The 27025-nt window shown below is 42.2% G+C and overlaps 1 protein-coding gene across 1 annotated transcript in view; it reads right to left on the reverse strand.

The window, feature by feature from the left end:
• Positions 1-27025, reverse strand: part of LOC144824966 (roundabout homolog 2-like) — a 1188518-nt gene that overhangs the window by 156478 nt on the left and 1005015 nt on the right. Inside the window, exons 14-16 of the mRNA XM_078683904.1 lie at positions 18923-18946; positions 18796-18838; positions 17945-18093 (exon numbers count right to left, since the gene is read on the reverse strand). Coding sequence (XP_078540030.1) covers positions 17945-18093; positions 18796-18838; positions 18923-18946 — 216 coding nt within the window. The remainder of the gene's footprint in view (positions 1-17944; positions 18094-18795; positions 18839-18922; positions 18947-27025) is intronic.

Below are 27025 nucleotides of genomic sequence, written 5' to 3' on the forward strand. Positions count from 1 at the left end.
TACAGGGTGTCCTTTGGACACCCCTGGCACCCTTTAAATCGCTATCTTATTTGCGAGTAGTAAATTGCTACTCGCAAATAAGGGATACTCCCCATTCATTCCTACGGGCCTTTTGGCCCATAGGAATGAATGGGGAGTTATTCCTTTTTTTGCGAGTAGCAAATTTCTACTCGCAAATAGAGAACATGTAGGAATCGCTATTTATTTAGCAATTCCTACATGAATACCGTTTTGCGTGTCCTCAATAGCGAGTCGCTATGATTCGCTATTAGGGCCACGCAAAACGGCCCGTACATGAATCAGGCTGTAAGTACCTTAGGTACATATAAACAAAGCTTAGCATATTTAAGTTCTACTGAACTTAGTAGTTGTAGATAAAAGGGCTTAGCACACCCTGACTACAACTCACTAGCAAGGTACAGTAGGAAAACACTTAGTGTAGGTAAGTGCATCACTTACACCTCACTAGCAGTCATGTCTGGCACAGGTGAAGCTATAAGCTCTCTACCTGTGGTGGTTGACCCTCCACAGGCAACCTCCAGCTATGACAAATTCAGCCATAGAGACTTGCGTGCCTTGTTCACTGCAAGGAAGCTGAGAAAGGGTCACAACCCTACCATTCCCATCCTGATAGCCATCCTGGAGAAGGATGATCTTGAGAAAGCTAGAATAGTTCCCTCAGAGTCAGGAGAAGGAGTGGATCCCCCAGATACTGAGAACACCACCCCAGAAGTAGAAGATGAGGAGGTGGACCCTGAATCAGAAGAGGAAGAGTCAGATCAGGAACAAGGGGATACCCAGGTACCAGTTGTAAGGCTTAGCCAAGCCTTGGACCTACATGGAAATGGAGAGGGCCAGCCCCTTCCCAGAATACATACCAGAGTTCTCCCAGGCAATAGAAGGGAGAGATCTCTTTCAAGAGATTCTCACATTTCTAGTGCCTCTAGAGAATCTCAGAGGGGAATGACTTCTCCCCAGAGAAGAGAGCATAAAGCCAGGATGAGAGCTGTTAATCTCCAAATAGAAAGGGAAGACATAGCCCTGGCCCAAGCTAGACTTGCTTTGGCAAGAGAACAGCCGTTAGGTGGTGAGATACCCACTGGTGGCAGCACTATCCCTAAGGATAAAGACAGGTCCTATGAACATAGAAACCTGAGTAGGATTGTGCTCCCCTACAGAGATGTGGATGATATCCACAAATGGATAACTGCTCTGGAGAGGGCCTGCATGGTACAGCAGGTCCCTCAAGATCAGTGGGCAGCAATCTTGTGGCTCTCCTTTTCTGAGAAAGGGAGAGATAAGCTCCTCACAGTTAGACCTGAGGATGCTAAAAACTACTCTGTCTTAAAGAGTGCTCTTATTGAAGGGTTAGGCCTAACCACTGAGCAATACAGGTTGTTGTTCAGAGACACCCAAAAAGCACAGACTCAAGACTGGACTGATTTTGTTGATTGTGCCACTAAGGCTCTGGAGGGTTGGTTGCAGGGAAGTAAAGTCTCAGACTATACAGGATTGTACAATCTTATAATGAGAGAGCAGATCCTTAATAACTGTCAGAACCAGCTATTGCATCAACACCTTGTAGACTCTGATCTGACCTCTCCCCAAGAATTGGGAAAGAAGGCAGACAAATGGGACAGAATAAGGGTTAAGCAGAAACCCCAGAACCAAGGAGGTGATCAGAAGAAAGCAGACCAGAAGGGTGGAAATCAGAAAGATAAAGACCAGAAGTCTTCTACAGGCCCCCAAAATAGTAATAAGGAGGGTGGTTACCAAAATGGAAACAAGAAAAAGAAGAATGATGGCCCAAAGAAACCTTGGTGCAATACTTGTAAGACCACTTCCCACTGGGGGAGTGAATGCACCAAGAAAAATCCAGTCCCTACCACTGCAGCCCCTAAGGCAACTGCTCCCCCTAGCACAGCCAGCAGTGGTGGTACACAACCCAAGGCTATAGTAGGATTAACCCTGGGTACTGAGATGGAGTCTGGCCTAGTCAGAATCCCTACTCAGGCAGTTCTGCTATATGATGTGGACATATCTGTGTCCACACCTATGAGTCCCAATACTTTGGGCAACTATAGACAGACGCCTTTAATTAATGAGAAACTGGCTCAGGCCTACAGGGACACTTGTGCCAGTGTCACTATGGTGACACCAAACTTTGTGGAACATGGACAAATCATACTAGGTGAGAACTACCTAGTGACCAATGCTAGCAATGCCACTACTACCCATAGTGTGGCTGTTGTTAAATTCTCCTGGGGAGGGGTAACTGGCCGAAAGTTGTTGTTAGTGCAGACCTCCCAGTAGACTGTCTTTTGGGCAATGACCTAGAGGAATCATTATGTTCAGAAGTGGAGTACAGGACTCATGCAGAAATGCTGGGGATATCAGCCCATGTCCTTGCTGTAACCAGGTCCCAGGCCAAGAAGTGCCTACCTGAACCTGTGGTGGATCTTGAAATAATAGACCATCCACAACCCAAGAGAAGGAGCAAGAGGGGTAAGGCAGAGCCTTCCCACTTGTCCCAGGTTGAGGATCACACCTCACAGGAGGGTGATTCTGAGATCCAAGAGGAGACTGTCCTTGAAGAGCTTGAACCTGATAAGGTTGAGTTTCTGGGGACAGGGGGACCCTCAAGGGCAGACCTGGGGCAGGCTCAGTTGACTTGCCCTTCACTTGAACCCCTCAGACAGCAAGCTGCTGCTGAGGCTGCTGGGAATGCTCAAGGTACCCATAAAGTGTATTGGGATGATGAGCTCCTTTATTCAGAGGCTAGAGACCCCAAGCCTGGTGCAACCAGGAGGTTGGTCATACCTCTGCAATTTAGGGGCTTCCTTCTAACCTTGGCCCTTGATATTCCCCTTGCAGGACACTTAGGCCAGAACAAGACTTGGGACAGGCTTGTCCCTCACTTTCACTGGCCTCATATGTCAGAAGATGCCAAGGAGTTTTGTCGCTCCTGTGTCACCTGCCAAGCCAGTGGCAAATCAGGTGGCACCACAAAGGCCCCCTTATACCTCTACCTGTGGTGGGGGTGCCCTTTGAGACAGTTGGGATTGACATTGTTGGACCAATGGATCCCCAAACAGCATCTGGGCACAGATTTATCCTGGTGTTAGTGGATCATGTCACCAGGTACCCAGAGGCAATTCCCCTGAGGACCACAACAGCTCCTGTTGTGGCAAGGGCCCTAGTTGGAGTTTTCTCCAGAGTGGGCTTTCCAAAGGAGGTACTTTCAGACAGAGGTACAAACTTTATGTCTGGATACTTAAAGGCAATGTGGAAGGAGTGTGGAGTGAACTACAAGTTCACCACACCCTATCACCCACAGTGCAATGGGCTTGTGGAGAGATTCAACAAGACCCTCAAGGGAATGATAAAAGGTTTACCAGAAAAGCTTAGGCGAAGATGGGACATCCTTTTACCCTGCTTGCTCTTTGCTTACAGAGAGGTCCCACAGAAGGGGGTTGGCTACAGCCCTTTTGAACTTTTGTTTGGCCACCCTGTGAGGGGTCCATTGTGTCTTGTGAAGGAAGGATGGGAGTTACCTCTCAAAAAGCATAAGCTTGATATTGTGGACTATGTACTTGGTCTCCGCTCCAGGATGGCTGAGTACATGGAGAGAGCATCCAAAAACCTGGAGGCCAGCCAAGAATTACAGAAAGCTTGGCATGACCAAAAGGCTGTTCTGACTGAGTCCCAGCCAGGGCAGAAGGTGTGGGTGTTGGAGCCAGTGGCCTCAGCAGCCCTCCAAGACAAATGGTCTGGACCCCACACCATACTGGAAAAGAAGGGAGAGGTCACCAACTTGGTGGACCTTGGCACCCCTAGGAGCCCCCACAGGCTGCTCCATGTAAACAGGTTGAAAGCATTTGTTGACAGGGAAGACATAGGCTTGCTCATGGCTACAGGTGGGGACCAGGAGGAAGAGAGTGACCCTCTCCCAGACCTGCTTTCCCAAAACCCTGATGATGGCTCAGTAGATGGAGTAGCCTTGGCAGACAGCCTCACTGACCAGCAACAGATGGACTGCAGACAGGTTTTGCAAGCCCATAGACACATGTTTTCACTTACACCCAGGCAACCTAACTGGTGCCCCCATGAGGTGGACACTGGTGACAGTCTGCATGTGAAGAATAAAATCTACAGGCAACCTGACCATGTCAGGGATTGTATAAAGGCTGAGGTACAGAAATGTTAGAACTTGGAGTGATTGAGCCACCAGAGAGCCCCTGTGCCAGCCCAGTAGTCCTTGTGCCAAAACCTCATACCCAAGATAGAAAGAGAGAAATGAGATTTTGTGTGGACTATAGAGGTCTCAATGCTGTCACTAGGACAGATGCTCATCCCATTCCAAGGGCAGTTGAGCTCATTGATAAGTTGGCTTCAGCCAAATTTCTGAGCACATTTGATTTGACAGCTGGCTATTGGCAAATCAGGTTAGTTGAGGTGTCTAAAGCCAAAACAGCATTCTCTACCCCCAGTGGACATTATCAGTTTGTGGTGATGCCCTTTGGTTTGAAGAATGCACCTGCCACCTTCCAAAGGTTGGCGAATCAAGTCCTTTCTGGGTTGGATGACTTTTGTGCAGCATATCTAGATGATATTGCTGTCTTTAGCTCTACCTGGGAGGATCACCTGATCCACCTGAAGAAGGTTCTGGAGGCCCTGCAAAAGGCAGGCCTGACTATCAAGGCTACCAAGTGCCAGATAGGGCAGAGCAAGGTTGTGTACCTGGGCCACCTAGTAGGTGGGGGTCAGGTTCAACCATTGGAGAGCAAAATCCAGGCCATATAGGACTGGGCTCCTCCAACGACCCAGACACAAGTCAGAGCCTTCTTGGGCCTGACTGGGTATTACAGGAAGTTTGTAAAGAACTATGGGTCCATTGTGACACCATTACATGATTTGACATCCAAGAAGATGCCCAAAAAGGTTCAGTGGACAGTTAGCTGTCAAAAGGTATTTGATGACCTGAAGAAGGCCATGTGCTCTGCACCTATCCTGAAGAGTCCTGACTACTCCAAAGAGTTTATTGTCCAAACAGATGCTTCTGAGTTGGGAGTGGGAGCTGTGCTTTCACAACTTAATGTAGATGGTCAAGACCAGCCCATTGCTTTCATTAGCAGAAGGCTGACCCCTAGAGAGAAACGTTGGTCAGCCATTGAGAGGGAGGCCTTTGCTGTGGTTTGGGCCCTTAAGAAATTGAGACCATACTTGTTTGGCACTCACTTCCTAATTCAGACAGACCATAAGCCCCTCTTGTGGCTCAATCAGATGAAGGGTGAAAATCCCAAACTGCTCAGGTGGTCCATTTCCCTACAGGGGATGGACTTTACAGTGGAGCACAGACCAGGGACTGACCATGGCAATGCAGATGGTCTCTCCAGGTATTTCCACTTTGAACATGAAGACTTATCTGGTCAAGGTTAAGTTTAATGTCCCTGCGTTTGGGGGGGTTATGTAGGAGAGTAGGGTCTGCTATCCTATGGTCACCCCAATTTTTGCTTTTTCCTTCACTGGTTTTCGACTTAATGTGGCTTTGGGCCTGCTAATCAGACCCACAGCCTGCTGTTCTCTCTCTAAATTCACAGACATGTACTTTAGGTACATCACCAATTTGGTACTGGACATCTTGTCAGCCCCTGTACAGTGCACTATAGGTGCCCAGGGCATAGATGCATCCAAGGCCTACCAGGGGCTGCAGCATATATTTTGCCACCCCTGGCTGGTACTTAAATCGACACAACTGGCTGATCACTCAGCTGGGGCAAGGTGGTGTAATCACCCCTTGCTTAGATATAGTATACCTATATCTAAACCTATATCTGGACACATATATACCTATCAGCCACTCCTATGGCAGGCCTTGACAGTCCTGGAGGCAGAGTGCTTGGTTTTATGTGAGATGGTGCTCTAGCATGAGCTGAGCCTTTCTGCAGCTTTCGGAATCATTTCCTTATAGCTGTTCTAGTGATACTGCCATACCATATACTCTTAAGTGCATTATAATCCTTACGGTTATTGCAACTCTGGTTTGGCTTTATCAAAACATGTCGTGTTTGGTGTCATAGAACTTGGAATACTACCCCCTTGCCAGTTCTGACAACGGGGGCAGAATCCCACCCCTCTTGGAGGAGAAGACATGTTACTTACTGAAAACGCGGTTAATCCTAACCAGAGCCCCAGCATCACAAAATGGATGTTGCTGCCACAGACACGAGTCTGGCCTCCTGCTGCTGACCGGAACTTGCCAGAGGATGCTTGATCAAAGGGTTTCCCGTCACAGGGAGGTGTCACACCACCCCAGACAGGAGATAGTGGATTGTAGCAGGGAGGGTTGAAAGAAACTAGACACTGCCTGGGGCACACAAGGTGTCCCTGGGCCGATTCCAGTCAACCCGGTTCTGGGGCCATCCTGCCCCAGTCCTGGCGCGAAACTGGACAAAGGGAAAGGGGTGTAACCACCCCCTTCCTGGGTCCCACCCATAGGAGGGACCAAGCAGGTAATCCAGCCCCTTGATTTGAAATAAAGGTAGGAGCTGTGCAGATGCACATCAGATAATCCTGACTGAAACTTATGAAACAAAACTCTGGACCCTTCGACATCCCACTCGACGTGGAAGACTGAAGAATCTCCCTTGTGGTCAAGGAGTGACCACCCTGTGCAAACAGGCACCATCCAGCACCTCGATGTTTGCTTTGTTGCAGTTCCCGCCGGAACTCGAGCAACAGAGATCAACAAGACCCAGCGTTCCTGCCTTCCAACAGCCCGATCCACAGTCTATGCAGGGCTGAGACCCGTGGAGGCGACCTGAAGTGTGGGGCCGGCCATCTTGGAAAAAATATGAAGCGCTGACCGTGCAGCATCCGAGGCTTCCTCGAAGCTGTGCATTGGAGTTTGAGAAGCTCCAGACCCGAGCAGCTTTTGCTCCGAAGCTCACCCCTCCACACTCTCCGAGTGCTGCGTGGGGCCCTTTTGCATTTTCCTGCTTGATGCATTGGTCCGGTCGCTTGCCAGTTGGCTAGCGGCCCCAGTACCAACGAACCTTTGAATTTGCTTTGCTAGTCTGGTTGTTCTAGACTGGCCCTCGCTCCCCTGAAAAGGAGCAACCGATCTGACCTTCCTGGTCCGGTCAAGAAGCGATATTTGAATCCTGCATGGGTTGCCTTTGCCAAGGCTTGTTGACTCCGATCTGGAAGCCGACACTGCTGACAGCGAGAACCTTTGTGGGACAGCTCGTGATCCACTCCTGGACATCCTCGGTGCCCCAGAGTCCACGTGGCAGCGGAGACAAGCTTCACAAAATCAACCTGATTGTGCCCGACATTACCTGGTCCCTTCCTGGTTCCTTCCTGGTCACTGGCTAGTAACCCAGACTCGGTCCCCTCTGCTTTCAGGTACTCTACAACTTTGATCTACCCTTGGATCGCACCGGACACTTCTCTTCTGGACGCCTGCAGCATCTTCATCTCCAGGCACCCTAGATCCTCGTGACGAAACCTGACACATCTTTGCACCTGTGCACCCGCTTCCTGTGGGTGAGGTAACTCTTGAACGCCGGTGCTCCTGTAGTGGTTTACACCTCTAGGGTCTAAGTCTAAGGTTTTGCCCTTCTAGTCCAGTCGGAAGACTCTTAGAACTGTAACTCTATAACTTTTACGCACCCATGACTTTGCATTGGTGCATGCTTGTGCTTTAGGCACTGCACCCGAATCCCGCGGGCTACTCCCGTCCTAACTAGTGTTAGAGCCTCGTAGTCCAAGCGATTCCCAAGGCCCTAGGCCTTACCACTGATCAAATAGTGATTGTTATACCACTTTTTTGATATATGGTTTGAGTGGCCACCGGCCTCATCCATAATTGTGCAACTTTCATATGTTATATTGTGCTTTTGTTTAAACGCTTGTGCTTCATTGCTCATAAAGAGTAGTGGGGATTATTCTGAGAATAAATACATATATTTTTATAATATATAACGTGTGTGGTGTCCTTTCATTTGGTATTACAGGATTGCATATGGTAAAACAGCTGGCTTCACGTGCCCTCTTGAGTTAAGCCTTTAAGGCTGCTTAGTCCATGCTTGGATAGCTTGTCTATAAGGTTGACTTACAACCATCACCATAAGGGATTGTTTGGACTGATACAAGGTGCCCACAGAACTGTGGACATCATATACCAGGCCAACTTCTCACAACGAAAATAACAGTGGTGCAAGAACATACCCTTGTCTTATGTCCCTCATAACTCTAAAGACTGAGGTACATTCTCTACTTGCACCATAATGAACACGGGCAGCCAGATGGCCATAAAGCTGCGATAGAAAGGTAATATTATCCTGAGGGGCACCCAGCTTCAGGGTCTCCTGACACAATACGAGCCTTCCCGTGCGCTTAGGTCCTCTGGATCAGGGCGCCTGACCATCCCTAAGGTGACCAAAGCAAGGATGGGTGGCAGATCTTTTAGGTATCTTGCCGCATCCAGCTGGAACAAACTTCCGGTAGCGTTGCGCTTGGAACCTACAGAGTCTATCTTTAGAGCCAAGCTAAAAACTTTTCTTTATGTCAGATAGCGGGCCTTTCCCTCAGCACTCCCTCTGGCCACGCTCGCATCTCAGCGCGGGGACACGCCGTTGTGCGTCACCATGCGCTCTACAAGACCCCCTATTATTATTATTAGCTGTACCAAAGTTTCCATCAACTCAGCATGATTGCCTAGGTAGAACGTACTGCTTAAGTCAGTGAAACACAAGGATTCACAAGAGGCCTTTCTTAACTTTGTATATTTGCTGACAAGCACATGTAAATTGATACATTCCTCCAAAGTGAAGACTGTTCGTAAAGCCAAGCTGTGAGTCAGTGAGCAGATAGTTTTCCACTACCCAGGTCTCTAATCTTTCCAATTATATCCTGCCCAACAGTTTGACTGATGTATCAAGGAGGGAAATTGGTCTAAAGCACTGCTCATCTCCCCTGTTTCCTCTTTTAAAAATTGGGACTATGATACTTTCAGCATATGTTGCTGGTATGCACCTTTTTGAAACACTTGTGCAAACCTGAGTTATGATAGGTTCCAAAAGTGCTATTTTTGACTTATATGCGTCTACAGGGACTCCATCAAAACATGGGGTCTTTCTATTTGTGCATCTTCCTAGGGCGAGATTCACTTCTTCCAGTGAAACTCTACCAAAATGGGTAACCAGTCTGCTTGCTGGACTTGGGACTCAACCATGGGGGTGGTTATATCCCTTAGAAATGGCTGGTTTACTGTTCTCCAGAATATAGTACTATCTTTACATCCCATGCCTGCTATCGATCTTCCAATGCTCTTTCACGCAAATGGCCCTTTTTTTTCTCTAGTGTTCCTTCATATATTATTCGCAATATTGCACTTCTCTTTTTTTTTGGCGATGCCCCCAGCGCCCTTCTTAGGTTCTGGTTGGCATGTGAACAATCTTGGTCAAACCAGTCCTGTTTATATGAATGATTGTTTTTGGTTCTAATTGATAAACTTGCTGCTATTAAAGATCTAAGTTTACAAAATGTCATTAGTATTTTACGGGGACATGAGTCCAATTCAGTGCAGGCGAGATATTCTTCTTTATTATCTTTAATAATTTTTCCTAACAGGAAAATGTAAGTCATTTACAGCCTATGCAGCGATCTGAACTGACCATGCTGTGGAGGACCAATGTTCCCTGCAAGATAATCAGAGTCCGGTGCTACCTAAATTTATTTGAAGTTATATTACCTGTTCGTTGATATCAAAGCTACATTTATCATTTGGTAACAGCCACCTTAGCCATCAACAGTAGCATGTTGGATGAGTCTTGGCTCGCTCCGTTTTTGTCAACCAAAAGTCCCTTCAGTTAAGAGCCAGAAACTGAAAAGGAGCGACATTTGCCAGGCTGCTAGTGTTCCAATACCAGTCAATCTGGGGTAGGGAGTTATTTACAGAAAAAACAATTATTTCTATGCTAATATGCAATCTGCCCAGGGAGAATAACCTACCAGAATACCCAAATTGAGCCAGAAAAATCCATCTCAAGCCTATGACAGTGTGTATACAAGGCAACTAATGCGTCTTTGATATTGTCGCACAGATTACCTGGTCACTGGCTCAACCAAACATTCCAATTGTTAAATCAATAATATTTGGGGAAATACACTGAAACCTTCAGGGTTTAAATATTTCAACGTAAAGGTATGCCTTGTATCCATGGCACAGCCAACCCTTAACAGCTGAGCCATTCAGTGCACTATGATAACTTAAAGAAGGCATAACTTCAATGTGTTAATCCAATCAATCATGTAAATAGACATATTAAGGACATCACTGTTGAATTTACCTCTAGGAACACAGATTTATACTTACACTTATACACTGAAAGAAGCTTTTAGGGTCCCTCATCTTACTTGAAATGGTTGTAACTATACTAAAACAAAGCACAGCTAAATGACTGATTCACGTATATTATCCATAGAATATAAAGAAAACATTGTTATCAATCATTTTGCTGTGGATGATCTGAATCGGTGGTGTTCAACCTTGGTTGATTAGCATGGAGTCATAACGGGGTTTCTCAGCAACCACTGATAAGGTAAATGAATGTAGTTTATAATAATTTCATGAATATTTATGTTACATGGATGTCCTGTAAAACTTTCGTCCCGGCCTCAAAACCTACACCGGACACCACTCTTCCAGTTAGCTGATGTTTTTTAAACCCTAGTTATACACCATCATTATAATGTGTTTGTTTCATGGATGAAAGGCAATATTGTATTAAATTGCGTGGGATCCCTTAAATCCTCTGTAGCATGGGAATGACAGAAAGAGCATAACAAAATCAGAAGAAATCCATGCACTAAACAAATAACAAACATATTCCCCGAGTGGAGAATCCCTTAGTGAAGTAGTTGGAGCAAAGGATAAGTTAAGCTTACATTTCCACAGATGACACTGTTAGTGAGCTTTCTCATTCAACATGCAGAGCCCTTATCTGCAATGTGAAGTCATCTTCGCGTTCAAAATGTAGCTATACGGCGTGGCTTACGCGCCATGGAAGAATGGCAGCTCCAGTGCGGGACTCTTCGGGACTTCTGGAACCTCTTCTGCCTCCTCTGTAGGAATGCCGGGACAGGCTTCTGCTTCGGATGCTGCGGTGAGTCCGAGGAACATTTCCTGAAGGACTTCCAACCCACTTTCAGCATCTTTGCAGCTGCGGCAATTTTACTGTTTCTCGGTTGCGAGCGGCCGCCATTTTAGGTCGTCGTACTCGCATTCTTTTCAACTCCTCAATATAACGATGTTTTTCTTCTGTGCATGACATTCTGGGACTGCTACTGGCTACTATAGCCTTCTTTAGAAAATATTGGCACCCTTCATTGGACTACCTGCGGGGATTTTGTCCTTCCTCATTTAATGCTGTTGTGAAATTCTTCCACCTCAGACATGAGCGGCCGCCATTTTGTGGTCTCTGCGCTTGCGTCTATTTTCCTCCGTTTTGCCTTGCTGTCTCTAACACCATTGAAGTTAACCCTGCTTTACCCCATACTGCCATGTACTGTTGCCTTACACTTTTGCTACTACAGGCACTGGTTTTAAGTATGCTATTTTAACCAACCTCAAGGTTTTTGATTAACATGGTGCTCCTCATTCAATGTTAATCCGCCTATGTGAACAATCCTGCTGTATCCTCTACAAATAATATACTATTGTTTTCTAGTCTGCTGCAAATGATATTGGCTTCCAACATGCTGTTCTACTCTACCAAATGACTTTAATTGACATGGTGTCCTTGTCTTTACTAGCATCGCCTTTTCCTTGATCGCATTATGATTATAGACTCTGTATTGGCTGGATGCTTTACATTGATCTTCTGTTGAATCTCTTCAGTTTACCTCATGCTGGTATCGCTACCTTGAATTCCTTGTTGCATCTATTTCCCTGTCATCTTTTTGATGATCTCCCTTTTGTTGCACAATGGCAAGTGACCTGCACTCTGCTAGATCCTCCGTAACAGGAACCACACCAAAAAAGACATAAAAATAACCCACCTTCTCCCATTCATTCTTCTCAAAATCCTGTTTTAGACTCCATACTTGATGAAGTCCGTGGCCTTCAACCTTTTATGTCTACAACTAACGAAAAATTGAAACAGATTGAAGATCGATGGATTATTATGGAGGGTAAGGTATTGGACCTGGAACAACGGGTCAGTGACTTACATGATGTCTCTACAAAGATACCTTTACTAGAACAGGAAGTCCGCAAGTTAAAAATTCACACTGAGGACCTTAAAAATCATGCCCTCCGTCCTCAAATGCGCCAACTTAACATCCAATATGGAATTCTTCACCCATGTCTCTGCAAGATAACTCACGATGGTTGTTCACGTTTGTTTGAAAATCCGGTAAAACTTAAATCTTTCCTTCAAGGTCTACCATCGCATGGAATGGATACCAATGCATGAACTTTTACCTTCAAGTTCTACTATTGTTTATGCTAATGTTTGATTTTTCTCGTTTTTAGGAATGTCACTTCTTTTTGTCATATACACTTAACCACTTTTTTCTACAGTTCTGTGTGCCTTCATTTTCTTACGAGGTTCTTCACCTCTTTTCTTCTTCATTTCTCTTTATGGAGTCCACTTCCACTGGCGTCTCCTTGCTCTTCTTCTGTCGATTGCTTTTTGTCTCACAGATCTGGATGTTATTCCTTGATCTGCTCTCTTCTTTTTTCCTTTTGTTTCTTTTCTCTTCTCTCATCTTGTCTTTTGCCTTTTATTCTCTGTTACTATATGATGGTAATGTGGATCTTTTTGCAGTTTTTTTGTTATGTAATTTTTCCCTGTGGTGTGTTTTCTTTTGTAGTACCCTTGAAGTGTTTCTGCTCCTATTGTGCTGTTCCCTCCCTTTCCTCCATTATGTGTAATTTTGTCACATGGAACGTCTGTGGTCTTGGGAGTCCAGTCAAACAACAAAAGGTACTGTCTCACCTCTCCAAACTTAACTCTCAGATTTCTTTACTTCAGGAAACTCATTGTAATGATGTAGAGTCTCTTAAGTTGAAAAGACAATGGGTGGGTCAAGTTGTTTTTACTCCTGCATCTAATAAAAAGGGGGGCGTAGCTATACTGTTCCATAAAGCTTAATCAGTACAGATTTTATTCACACAAAATGACGATGATGGACAATGGGTAATGGCAAAGATTGTGGTACAACAGAAACCTTTAGTCTTGCTAAATATTTATGGTCCCGTGAAACCAGATCCCAAATTTTGGACTGACATTAAAATGCTATTGTCCTCCATTGATTGCCATAATATTATTGTTGCTGGCGATTTCATCCAATGGCTAGATCCTTTTTACGACAGATTGTCCAAATGTGAATTTCAACCCGATAAATCTCATAAAGCTTTTCAATCTGCCATTGCTTCTCATTCATTATATGATGTTTAGAAAACTTGTAATCCTGATTTGCTTGAATGTACTTTTTTTTTAATGCTCATCACACCCGTTCTAAGATTGCTTATATTTTGGTCGGTAAATCTTTGCTTCCCTCTCTCCAAAAATCTGAAATTGGTTCTATTTTTATATCGGACCATGCCCCTGTTTATGCTGTTTTGGACCTCTCCCTCACCTCCTCCCAATTTAGCTGTTGGAAACTTAATACTTTTTTGCTATCAGACACGATTTTTATTAAAGAAGCTACCACTTTTATCAGTGATTTTTTTAATATCAATAACCCATTGAATACCTCCATTCCTAATAACTGGGATGCTTTTAAGGCTGCTTTTTGTGCCTTCACCATCTCTTTTGTGTAAAAAAAAAAGAAACCCACAAGGAAAAAGTATGAAGATCAATTGCAGAAACTTAAAGGCTTAGAACACACGTATTTTACCTCTCGCTCATCCAATGCCCTTCATGATTTGATTTCAGCAAAAACTGAACTTAATAAATTAGCAACGATTGACGCTTGTAATATTTTGCTTAAAATTAAATTCAAATATCATGGAGGTCAGAACAAAGCCGGTAAAATGTTAGCTATTTTTTTTTAAATTAGGTCCTAACATAAGTAAGAACATTGGCCCTATCTTTAATGAATCCACTACCAAACTAGTCTCATCTGATGAGGACATTGCTGAGGTCTTTCATGAATATTATAGTTCTCTTTACTCTGATGATACATTCCCCACTGACCACAATTTAACCACCTTCTGTTCAGGCCTCCCCTCACCACCATCTCTCCCTGATGAATTTAGCACATTGAAGAAAGACATCACTCTTCAAGAAGTTATTACTGCTATTAAAGCCCTAAAAAAGTCCAAAGCTCCAGGACCCGATGGTTTATCTGTCGAGTTTTATATCTCCTTTACTTCCATTTTTGCCCCCAAGCTTCTCCAACTCTTTAACTCCTTTATTTCTGATGCCAAAGCATCTGGTTCCTTTATGGATGCCTTAATTGTTATAATACCCAAACCTGATAAAGATCACTCTTATAAAAACAAATAAAAATAAAAATAACTGATAGAAATCATCGTCACATATCATTAATTAATTATGACTGTAAAATCTTTGCCAAAATTCTTGCATCCCGACTTGACACTATAATTCCTCTTCTAATCAACACCGATCGAGTTGGCTTCGTAAAAGGAAGGTTGCTAATATTATTTCATATGGCAAAAATTATAAGTCTACCCTTGCAGCCTTGTTTTTAGATGCGGAAAAGGCATTTGACCATATTAATTGGCAATTTATGTTTCAAACTCTCCAATGGTTTGGCTTTGGGCCCTCTTTTATTTCTTATATTAAACTTTTATACTCCTGCCATCGAGACAGTATTTTCATTAATAATAATTTCTCCAAGTCCTTCTCTCTGTCCAGAGGCACAAGGCAGGGTTGTCCTCTCTCCCCTTTATTATTTATCCTATGCCTTGAACCATTCCTAGAACGTATTCATATTAACTCCCAAATTGCTGGCTTCAAACATAACTCTGTAGAAACTAAAATATCTGCCTATGCAGATGATATATTGATTTATATGTCTAACCCTGTTAAATCTCTCCCTCATTTTCTGAATGAAGTTCGATTATATTCCAGTATTTCTGGTTATAAACTCAACCTTTCAAAGACAGAAGTCTTGCCTTTAAATTCTATATGCTACCAATTTATGTTTAGTGACACTAATTTTGCTTCGTGTCCTTTAAAAATGAAATACCTTGGCATTTGGTTTTCATCATCCCTAAATGATACAATTAAACGTACGTTTACTGCATTAATAAATCAAATCCACTCACTTCTCCTTACTTGGTCCCCCTTGTATCTCTCCTGGTGGGACAGGTTAGATACCATACACTCTCTATGCTTCCTATCAGAATTCCCAATGTACATTTTTCTCGAATTAATTCTACATGTACCAAATTTTTGTGGAACAATAAACACCCACGTATTGCCTTAAATAAACTCATTCGTCCTAAGACTGAAGGTGGTGTAAGTTTCCCAAACTTTAGAACTTATCACTCAGCCTTTTTGATTAAACAATCTTTTTCATTAGCTTATGACTTTGTAGATATCCCGGTCCACCGATGGATCCTTTTTGAACACTCCCTATTAAAAGATTTTTCTTTTCAACATGTAATTTTTATGTCAAACTGCACCTTTTTATCCACTAACCCTGTCTTAAAATACTCCCAAACCTTATTATATAACACATTTTCTAAGGATTTTACTCCTCTTCAATGTTTTTGTCCTCTACTGTATGGTATAATACGTTTCTTAAATATAAAGGCAAATCATTTTATTAGAAATACTGGAAAGACAAGGGTATTATTTTTGTTCTTCAGTTGCTTTACAATTACTCTATTGTTCCCTTTCATGCCTTACAAACTCACTATGAACTAGTGGATTCTTCTCTCACTGAATATAATCTTATTGTTGCTGCCATACAATCTCATCTCACTACTCTTCCCGTTCCACCTCACACACCATCTACATCCACTTCCACTCCTCTGTTCCCCTTATTCTCGACCCACAGACCTAAAGTTGCTCTTGTATATATGTTATTGTTATCAAATGTCATTGAAAGATCTAAGTCCCATTTTGAGCTTGCATGGGAAGCTGATTTATCCATTTCTTTTCCTATAACAACCTGGAATAATCTGTGGTCCAAGGTTTCTAAAACTTCTGTTGCTGCCTGTATAACCCAATCTTTATATTATTACTCCTGTTAATATTTGTAAATTCTCCCCAACCTCTTCTCCATTATGTTGGTCTTGCTCCACTGAAATGAGCACATTAACACATCAAGTTTATGAATGTTCTAATGTTTTATCCTTTTGGAAATCTGTGTGGAATGTTTGCATGTTAGTTTTCAAATGTAATTCTATTTTAACATTACAAAATGTTTTTCTAGGTTCCTTATCACCCGATGTAGATGTTTTATCTTCTGTTTCTAAACTATTTGACCTTTTTATAGCATTAGCTTTTAAAGTTATTCTATCATCCTGGAAAGATCATTCTAAACTTTCTTTACTAACTTGGTGGAATTTTGTTTGTGATGAACACAGGATTGCTTCTGTTTCCTCCTCTTCTATTTCTCAAAATATTAAATCTGACCTTCGTTGGCTTCCTTTCACTACATATCTTTCTTCTCAACCTATTATACATTAATCACTCTTCTGTTTTTTGATTATTCCTCTCCCTTCGTTCTCTTTGTCTTTCTTTTCCTTTTACTCTTTCTCTCTTTCTCTCCTTTTTCTCCTCTCTTTCTTTACTTATAATATTTCTACTTTCTTACTTATTTATTGCCTGATTGCATTATTTTAAATATGTTATGTATGTTTTATTATGGCTATTCCTCTCCTTCATTTGTTGTTCCCATCTTCTTTTAATTTTATGTATCTGGAAAACTTAATAAAACTTTCTTAAACAAAAAAAATAAATGTAGCCATGTTATAAGCTGCATAAAGAAGACCTGTTTTCTCTCAGGAAACAAAGGCCTGCTCACAAACTGCCCAGCATATGCAGGCCTACACACAGAAAACAGTTGTCACTGCATATACAGACCTGCTTTCTGCATTTCCGGTCAGTTTACATACACAGATCATATGCATCACATAAACTCATTATGACATACAGCCATGTTGACGCTCAAAACACCGAGCCAGAAGGACGACGAGCACATACTAGACAGCTTTGATGTTATGACTACAGACCTACTTGCATTTTACACATGCACATTACAACATGTCGGCCATGGACAATTACTCACAATTGCTCACATCACACAAACACGGGTCTTCTCACGACTTGAAAGAACCAACCTCCAAGCACTTTGACAACACTGAATGGTGCCCGAAACAAACACATTACGCATACCTGTTAACATTTTGCAGACAAACACGCACTGATTCCCTAGACGTAGATGCTATCTTGCTACATCCACCTCAGGTTTGGCGCATAGATACATATATAGACTCCACAGATGCAGAACTCTTCATACTTTGCACATACCTACCTACTGATATCATTATCGACACAGACAAACATGCACAAACTCAGCAGATACGGAACTTCTAAAACTCAGTAACACAAACTGTTTAAAACCTACCTATTTAGAAGTGCACATACCCATACATTGACCGGGCAACCTTGCTCATACTTAACTCACACATACCTTCTCACGTCCTCCTGCACATGTCAATAGTTTTGTTTTATGTACTAAAAGATATAGTTGGAAATAGTTTTTGAGCCACTGCCACAGTGGAACAATGACCGAATGTGTGTATCTTCGACAATGTATGAAGATCTCAGGGTCTGGAAAAATTAAGCTTTTATTTAGAATTGAAATTGCTTTCATTCCGGACTAAGAACACGATTTGAATTAATTTCAGAGTTAGGAACACACTAATACTTTTCCACAAAAAAATTCATACCATCGTAGTATCGTTCTGTGCCATCATGATTTTCTGTGCAGAAGTTAACAGCTGTGTCTTTAGGTTTCACATTTAGCATTAGGTTAGTTGCGGGCCAGGAGTCTGCGAGCCAGAGATAGTTAGATGGGCTTGTGGCTATCATGCCAGCTCTAGGAAAAAGGTGGAGGTAATGTTCATTAAATGATCCATATAAAGCATTTATAGGATATGTGCTCAAAAAGCACCTTAATACTACACAAAGTAAGTCATGGGTCAAAAAATACAGAAATCAAAAACAGGACAAGAGTTATTTTTGCATTTAAATTTTTTACATTTTACATCATCTGTGTATTGAATTTTGACTAATAATATTTAAAGGGGGACCACGTGAATAGAACAGATGTATAACACCATGAGTTCTACAAATTAGATTTATCATCGATCTTCAATAATGTCAGCAGTAAAGAAAGAGGAAATGCATATTATTAAAACAGTATCCCCTATCCACTGGTAAATGTTAGCAAAATCATGTGAGGTTTGTTTGTTCTGGCCCATTAAGAACGTGAAAAGTTATTTTACATTAGATGATTTTGGAAACCATATTGTCACGTGTACAACCATCACTTTCCAACCCAGCCCGCAGCTAGCCAATGAGCATGAAATCTGGGGTCCTAATTTCCCCTCCCACGAGCACACAAATAAGGAGGGTTGCTGCTGTGTCGTACCATCTATTTCAGTCTCACATCAGTGTCAGCAATTGTGACATTGTATGTTATGTTCTTCACCAGCTCCACTAAAACACAATCTAATATATCTAGTGCCTTCTATATCACTCTTTTAGTATATTTTAACAATGAGGTCTATTGCCTTACCGTCCATTGATGTTTCTTTGTCCATCTCTATGTGGAAAGGACACTGAAGGCGATAAAAATGCAGAGTTTAAATTCAGCCTTTTGAAAAAAAAATAATGAAAGACATATTTTCTAATAGTTAAGTTACCTGCTGGGCTGTACGAAAAAGATGCTAATGAATGAATGAGAGAAAAACAGTGTTAATTAAAAGTCATCAGAGTACTGATGATAGCAGCGATAAAATTCGTACTGGCACAGTAAGGAAGCATCCAACCAAAGTAAACTTAAAGTTAGTAGTGTAATATACAGTGAGAAAAGTAACATTTACAAGATCATGTGATATTTGTTTTAAAATACAAATTGTATCTTAGTGTTCAAAAAGTATATTTCTGGCCTTGTAATAACGTCCATTTTCTTAAATATCTGCGATTTTTTTATTTCTGAAAACATATACCACACTGGAGTAATCTACAAACACAGGAGACAGGTAAGTTACAAACTTAATTTTTTATTTTTGCCCAGTATGAAACAGAGACCACCTAGTGCAACACGACAACGGCTGACAAAAGTAAAGCACCAACTGACTTAAACTGACAGAATCTCATCTCAACATTCCACAGACAATACCATATTGTGGACACAGCATAGTAAAGGAAAGGCAATACCAATAAAAAAAATACAATTGAAATACTGCATTACTTCCATTCTTAATGGAAAGAAGTGAAAAATCAAAATGAATCAATATATCACCCCTCTAAAAGTAATAGAACAAATTAGGAAAAATTAGGAATGAATAAAGAAAACAATCACCTGATACATTTCAATTGTAATAGCAAATGTATAATATTTAAAAATACTAAAAAAGACTAGATCAAATAAGTCCAATGAAAAATATACAAAATAAAAACTGATAAACAACTGAAGTCAAAAATAATGTAATGTATCAGAAATACAAACCTAGTTTACAAAACCTTAAGATTTGAGTTTTAAAGGTAGGCACCTTTGTTGATAACTTCTGCAGACAAAGGGTTTATTGGACTATCAGAGTAATGGTCACACATATTCATATTTTTTGTTCCCCACATTAGCATATTATGTGTGTGTGGGTGAGCTCACATACAACTTTGCAACCCCTTCTGCATTCCAACAATTAAATCCATTCATTTTCACCGACTTAGTACAAACTCTATCTACTTTTATAGGCTCACCAAACTTGTTGTCACCTTTCTTCATATAAATACGTACCATGTTACCCACTTCCAGTTCCACAGTATGCCATTTTTTTCTTTTATACAAGTCAATCTTCTGCTTGTTTTGTACTTTAGCAACATTCAATCTAGTAGTTTGCCCCTAGGTTATTTTTATCCGCTTCTACCTGGGCCATTGCAGCCTAGAAAACCAGTGACCCCAACCCTATTTGATTGGCCTCAAGTATCTCCAGAAGTCCCTCTTTTCAACTCTTTTGCACCACTGGGACAACTTGACTCATGTGATTGACTGGTCAGCCCAGATCTCAGGAATCCCATGGAGTCTATACATCTTGATCCAAAGGAACAGGCTGCCCAGGAGACTATCAGCAGCCCTCTATTATAATAATAACTCCTGTAACATTGTCTCATGCAATATAGCCTGTCTGGCTAGTACGTTTTCGGACCCTGCTTGGCTATGTTTCATTAAAAAATATGACATTATCCGCTTGCAGGAGACCTGGATTATTGACAATACCTATTTTTTAGAGGGATATAAACTTTTTAACATTCCTTCACCTCCTTCAAGGGCTGGTCGACCGAAAGGGGGTCTTGCAGTTTATGTTTTGCTTAGGTTAAGAATTGGTACAGTAGTATTAAATACCTTCTGGGAAACTGTGCTCCGACAGGCTTGATAGTGACCAATGCCCCCAGGTTGTTCTTGAATGACAAGGATTTCCTTAAGGACTGGTCGCTGATAGCCTGGAGGTGCACACGTGACTGTCTCGTTTTAATCATTAAAACCGCCAAAAAAGTGGCAGATAAAATCTTGGTGGAGATTCAGATTCTGGAAGGACAAATAAAGGCAACAGTTAAGGGCCCTCTCTTTAAGACCAGTCATGATGAAAGCAACAAGCAGAATAAGGAGTTTAAAGAATCAATTCTCTTTGCTAAAATGGAAAAATGCAAAAAAGATCTTGCAAGATTCTCTTCAGAGAAGATCTACCCATATACCAGCGAGTCCTACGTCCCTACTCCATTTAATCGCAATGGACGTAGAGGAGGCTCGAACTATGCCACCTCGAGCTCTGAGGATCTGTCAAGTGATTCAGACACCTCTGGCAATGGAGGTCAAGCAATGAGGATCCGAGGTAGAGGCAACAAAAGGAACTGGAGGAACAATTACCAGAACCAAAACCAGGTGCCTCCTTGGTATCAGCCTAATCCTTGGATGTATGGGGGACCTACTTTTCCACCACATATGGGACAATTTGGCCCACCACCATGTCAATTTGACCCCAATATGCAGCCTTTTTTAGGGTATGGCAGAGGAGGGGCAAGGGGCCGAAGAAGACAGGGAACAGCTCCACAGGTACATTGGGGACCACAGCCACAATTGCCCACAATGGACCTCAGGAGCGGGAAGAGAATACCCCAGGAAGGAGCGGGAACAAGCAACGAGACAGTCTTGTGATAAACTTGAGTTCCTATACTCTCACAGAGACTGAGGAAGCTCTACTGAATAGAGGCTTAGGTTTCGTGACAACACAATCAGGAGATCCTTTTCTTGCACAGACAGAGATGTCCAAGTTTTTTTAGAAAAATTAGGTTACATTTTTTCTTTGCAAACAAAAATAATAATCCCACTGAACCGATTGATATTAACACTGGGTTAAAGAGACCCTCTACCTACATTCCTCCCACTATTGGCATTCCTGCGAAAGTCATTACTTTTGAAAAAGCTGTTGAAAATGATATGAGTTCACTTTTTCAGTCACAAACAAATTCATTTGTCAACCTCCCTAAGAAGGAACAGGAAGCTCTACGCTGTTTAACATCCAATGAGCTTATTACTATCAAGCCAGCTGATAAGGGCAGAGCTATAGTCCTGTTAGACACTACCACCTACCGCAATGAATGTTTGCGCCAACTACAGGATACGAAATCCTACGCTCCTTTAGCAGTAGACCCTACAGAATGTCTCAAATGAACTATTAAACATCTAGTGGAAGAAGCAACTGCTGAAGGATGGATCACTTCTCATGAGGCTCAGTTCCTCATTAATACCCATCCTTCTGTACCTTATTTTTACATTCTTCCAAAGGTACATAAACCACAGAGACCACCACTAGGACGCCCTATAATGTCGGGCATTGGCTCGCGTTTGGAGCCTTTATCAACTTTTGTTGACTACTTCCTCAACCCAATGGTCAAAAAGATTCCAACGTTCATACAGGACACTAAAGACGTCTTGAGACTCCTTCCGGAGATAGAATTTGATCAATCTTTGGATATTTTGGCATCTTTTGATGTGAAATCAATTCCACAAAATGAGACTTTGCAAGTTGTAGGAAGGCTATTGGAGAAAAGTAATATAGAGTCCATAACACCTGTTCCATTGATCATGAGCCTGGCAGAGATTGCCATGAAGGAAAACTATTTTAAATTTGAAGACACTGTATACCTTCAAATTGCTGGGACCAGCAAGGGCAGTGGTCTTCGCTCCCAGTTTAACAAATCTATATGTACACGATTTTGAACAGCAGATCGTCCTAACATCTACTAATCCTTTCTATAGATCGCTTCGCATCTGGAAGCAATATATAGATGATATTTTTGTAATTTGGCATGGTACAATAGAGGACCTTCTCCAGTTCCATCGATGGCTAAATGCGCAAAATGCATTCTTACGGTTTACAGTTGAATATAGTGAACTCAACTTGCCTTTTCTCGATCTCTTGAGCATTTCTACACCTAGTGGTCTTGAATCTGAGTTATACAGAAAACCTATGGCAAGATATTCCTTGCTCAGCTATGAGAGTTGTCACCCCCGGTCATTAAGAAATAACTTGCCTTATGGGCAATTTCTGAGGGTACAACGCAACTGTTCCAACAAAGTCGCTTTTGAGAAACATGCTCATAACCTAGAGGTACAGCTTTACGAAAGAGGCTGCCCGAGGAAGATCGTGCGTTCATCCAAAAAAGTGCCCCCAACAACCATCACGAGGCCCTTTTGGAACCACGCACCAACAAAGAGAGAGCCAATCGTTTAACCTTTGTTAATAACTTCAATACTAGATCAAACCAGATCCAGAAGATGGTTTTAAAACATTGGTCTATCTTAAATACAGGAGGGGATCAAATAGCACGACCCCTGTTTGCCTTTAAAAGAGGTTCTAATTTGAAAGATAAATTGGTACATACCCGACCACATACTAAAACATCTCGGTCGGTTGGGACCCTTTGGGACTTACCGGCTGTGGAGGGTCATCATCCTTGTGGTACCTGCGCTGCATGTCCACAGACGTCTAAATCATTGTCTGTGGACATTGGGACTAACAGACCTTGGCAACAGCGCCGAATCACTAATTGTAACAGCCAGAACCTCATATATTTGATCACCTGTCTGTACCAACTACAATATGTTGCAATGACAATGAGAAAAATTAAATTGAGAATCTCGGAACATAAGAGCACCATTCGTTGTCGTAAGCAAGCGACACGACTTACAGCTCACTTTTTGCAGATTGGCCATGCTCCCACTGATTTCAAGTGGACAGTGTTGGAGCAACCCTACATACCCGACCATGTTGTGGATATTGCGAAATATCTATTTAAGAAAGAGCAAAAATGGGTTTATAAACTCAATAGTGACAAGGCGGGTCTAAATGAAGATATACCCTGGATGTCTCTATGATAGCCCATTTGTGATGGTTAAGGTGTTGCTTATGTAGATTTATGAATTGTATTCTAAATTGTAAATAAGGAGCGAGATACTGAGAAACATTCCATATGGCGTTTAAATGTCTGGTTGATCACCTTTTCCATCATTGTCTGCAGTAGGAAGTTTCTGCTTGTTGCTGTCATTCTGACAACTCCATCAACTGTATTCTAGCTCTAACTATATGAATACTGATAATGCTAACATCATTTATGAATCCGAGCAATTCATTCCAATAATGAGGGTCTGTGTTCACCCCTCACCATATTTGGTTGACTGGTCATATTAGAATAATTGGCGTGTCCTTTTGCAATTTATAATATATTTTAACACCTACCGGTTTTATCACTTGTTGACCTAAGGGAGTCTTGAACTCCTTGGCATGGATACAGGTTATAAACTACATTTCCCATCACTACAGGGAGTGTTAGTAGCTTTACCAACTAACTGCAGTTTCAACCACCTGATTATTGTTGGTTATTTGACTGAGGTTTTTTTGAGGTTTTTTTTTGGCATATTGATCTGCGAGTGTAAATACACTTTTGCAAACATTAAAGCGATCTATTGACTTTTGGTTTAAGGGATTCTCGAATTCCGGGACATAGATATGGGTCATAAACTACAGCTCCCATCACCGCTTGGGCTGTCAGTAGTTCTATCATGAAACTACTTTTTTGATCACCTGACGTCCGACTGCTTGTGTTTGATTACACGGGAGGAGCCTCAGGACGAGGAGGGTAACTAATGCCAGATACGCTAAGTAAGGGCTTTTTCTAAAGAAAACGGTCTTATCAGGATCCTAAAAAAGATTGAGTAGTGGATCGAAGACTCAATCGGGTCACGTGATCGGTCATGTGACCTTATTTCGTCAACTTTAAATACGATGGACGGGTAGACACCGGCGCTCCCCCAGTTTGCTCAGAGTGACGCCCGGTGTACCGACGGAGAGGTTGGTGCCTTTTTCGTAATTGTTTAAGGTCCCAACTTCTTTTGATACAGCGCTTCACGTAAGGTTTGTGATAAAAAAAGAGTGCCTTTCATGGTTGTCACGCTAGTGGGGGTTTACTCGTTTTGACATAATACGATACTTAGAGTGCTGAAGAATCATTTTTGAGATATGATTGCTCAATCGCTATTGCATAAATTATAGTATAGCAGATGCAAACGGAGTGGGAAAGAGTACTGAAGCTGCCTAAGAAAGTGTCCCGCAACCCAAAGTTTAAATTCATTCAACTCATGGTGGTACATAGGGCATACTTAACACCTCACAGGATACGGGTCATGTTCCCAGACGCAGCCGGCACCTGCCCCAGATGCCATCAGGAAGATGCCGACATCCTGCACATGTTTTGGGATTGTCCGAAACTGGGATACTATTGGGGATCAGTTCACCGTATCCTAAACACGATAGCGCCAGGCAGGCCATACACAACTGCTTCCTACTGTCTGCTGGGGCTGGGTCACAAAGAGAAAAAACGGAGTGTGGCTACAAGATTTGTGGATTTGGTATTGTTGTTGGCAAAGCGGGCGGTAGCCATGAGATGGAAATCAGCTAGGCCACCGGACGTAGAGGCATGGAGTGGGGAGGTGGAGAGATGGGGCAAGGCAGAGGGACAAGAACTACTCAGGGAAGAGCGCAGAGGCCTTAGGAAAACACCCATTTCCTTGGACTGGAACGCTCTCTTGATAGAGTTTGAACAGGGAGTGCGAGACCACGACGCTTAGATTATGTGCTGGTTTAGGTGCAAGTTCGTGGCAGGGATGGGATTCACCGCCTGTGCAGAGAGTCACGCACGCACGATCACTGAACCCAGAGTGAGGTCCCTGTTGACGAAGATGCAGACCTTGACTGAGATATATATTGCTTGATTATGTTCATGGAAGGAGATAAGAATACCAGAAAGACATTATGTGAATGCTAGGGATGGGTCAACGCCGCTTTTGAGATATACTATTTTTGAGAAAGTGCTGAGGGGGGAGGGTAGGGAGGGAGTTTGGGAGTTGGGAAGGGTATTGAATCACTATGCAAACGGAAAATGGAAAATGGAACTGATGGTTATGTAATGATATGTACACTGTACGGATGGTATGTAACAAAGGGCGTTGGAATTGGATATGTTACAGTGCTTATATGCTGTTAATAAAGAAATTTTCACAAAAAAATAGCAGATGCAAACAAGCGTTGCTGTGGAAACATTCCACGCATCAACGCCAATATCGTACGACTATTGAGAGCTATAGGAGCAAAAAAAGATGGTTTAGGTTTCAATGAGGTGCCTGCCTAATGACTGCCCTTTCCACGATAGCGTCATTGGGTATTACTATATATATCATGGTACCCATGTGGATTATGTACTTTTTTGGCATCCACCTATTGAACTGATTGGCATCTATTGAGCACTAATGACACCAGTGTTGTGTACAGGTGAAAATTGAAGTTCTGTGCAATAGAGGTATATATAGATATATTTAATTCTGCGACATACTGAGAAATGAGAGGGGTACATAGATGATATAAGCCCCAAGGATGATTCTCTACATCTACTTTTGATTCCTAAAAAATATGCCTGTGAATGTCTAAATGTGTGTCTGTCTTGTTTGTTCTGTTTCTTACCAGAGCGGTGCTCCACACACCTGAGCTGCAGCCAGGTGGGGTGAGGTATCTTCCTCCCACCAAATAGCTAAGTGAGGGCGTGTCTGAATAATGGAATTAATCTCCATATTCACTTTGAATCAATGTGCTTAAAGTACTATATGGTTGAATAGCACACTAATGTTTCTTTCCTTTTATCTTTGTGGTTCCACGTGCATCCTCCTTTGCTTGGCGCACATTTGCTCTTCAGTTTTTGGAGAGGATTGAGCAAGACCTGCATACCATACAGGTGATATCTTGATTATTTTTTGCAGTAGCTGTTTAATTTCTGGTCCTGAAGAAGGCAGTGGCATAATTCGAGCCACATCTGCCGAAACATGTCGACCCTGCTTGCAGACAGATATTCTGTTAAATCTGTCAGTTATTGACATTTTAATATTGGGAGAATGGAGAGATTTCAATAAAATTGTTCATACCTACTCTATTCTACCTAATTTTATAACACATTTTTCTTTTCATATTTATGCACTGCAATTCAGTTACCCTATTGTATTTAACTTTCGGTTCCACCCTTCACACACAATTCTGTCTGTCACATAAAACATCTTGCGACAGACTTTTTCCTCCTGGGTAAGGAGAGCCCAGATGATGAAAAGGGGTACCGGATGGGAACTGATGGGCACTTTTTTCCTAATTTAGGATTTTAGTGTGTTCTGTCACAACTTTGTATGAGTCACTTGCAAGTCTACT

The sequence above is a fragment of the Lissotriton helveticus genome, chromosome 3_1, assembly GCF_964261635.1.
Source record: "Lissotriton helveticus chromosome 3_1, aLisHel1.1, whole genome shotgun sequence".
Lineage (NCBI taxonomy): Eukaryota > Metazoa > Chordata > Amphibia > Caudata > Salamandridae > Lissotriton > Lissotriton helveticus.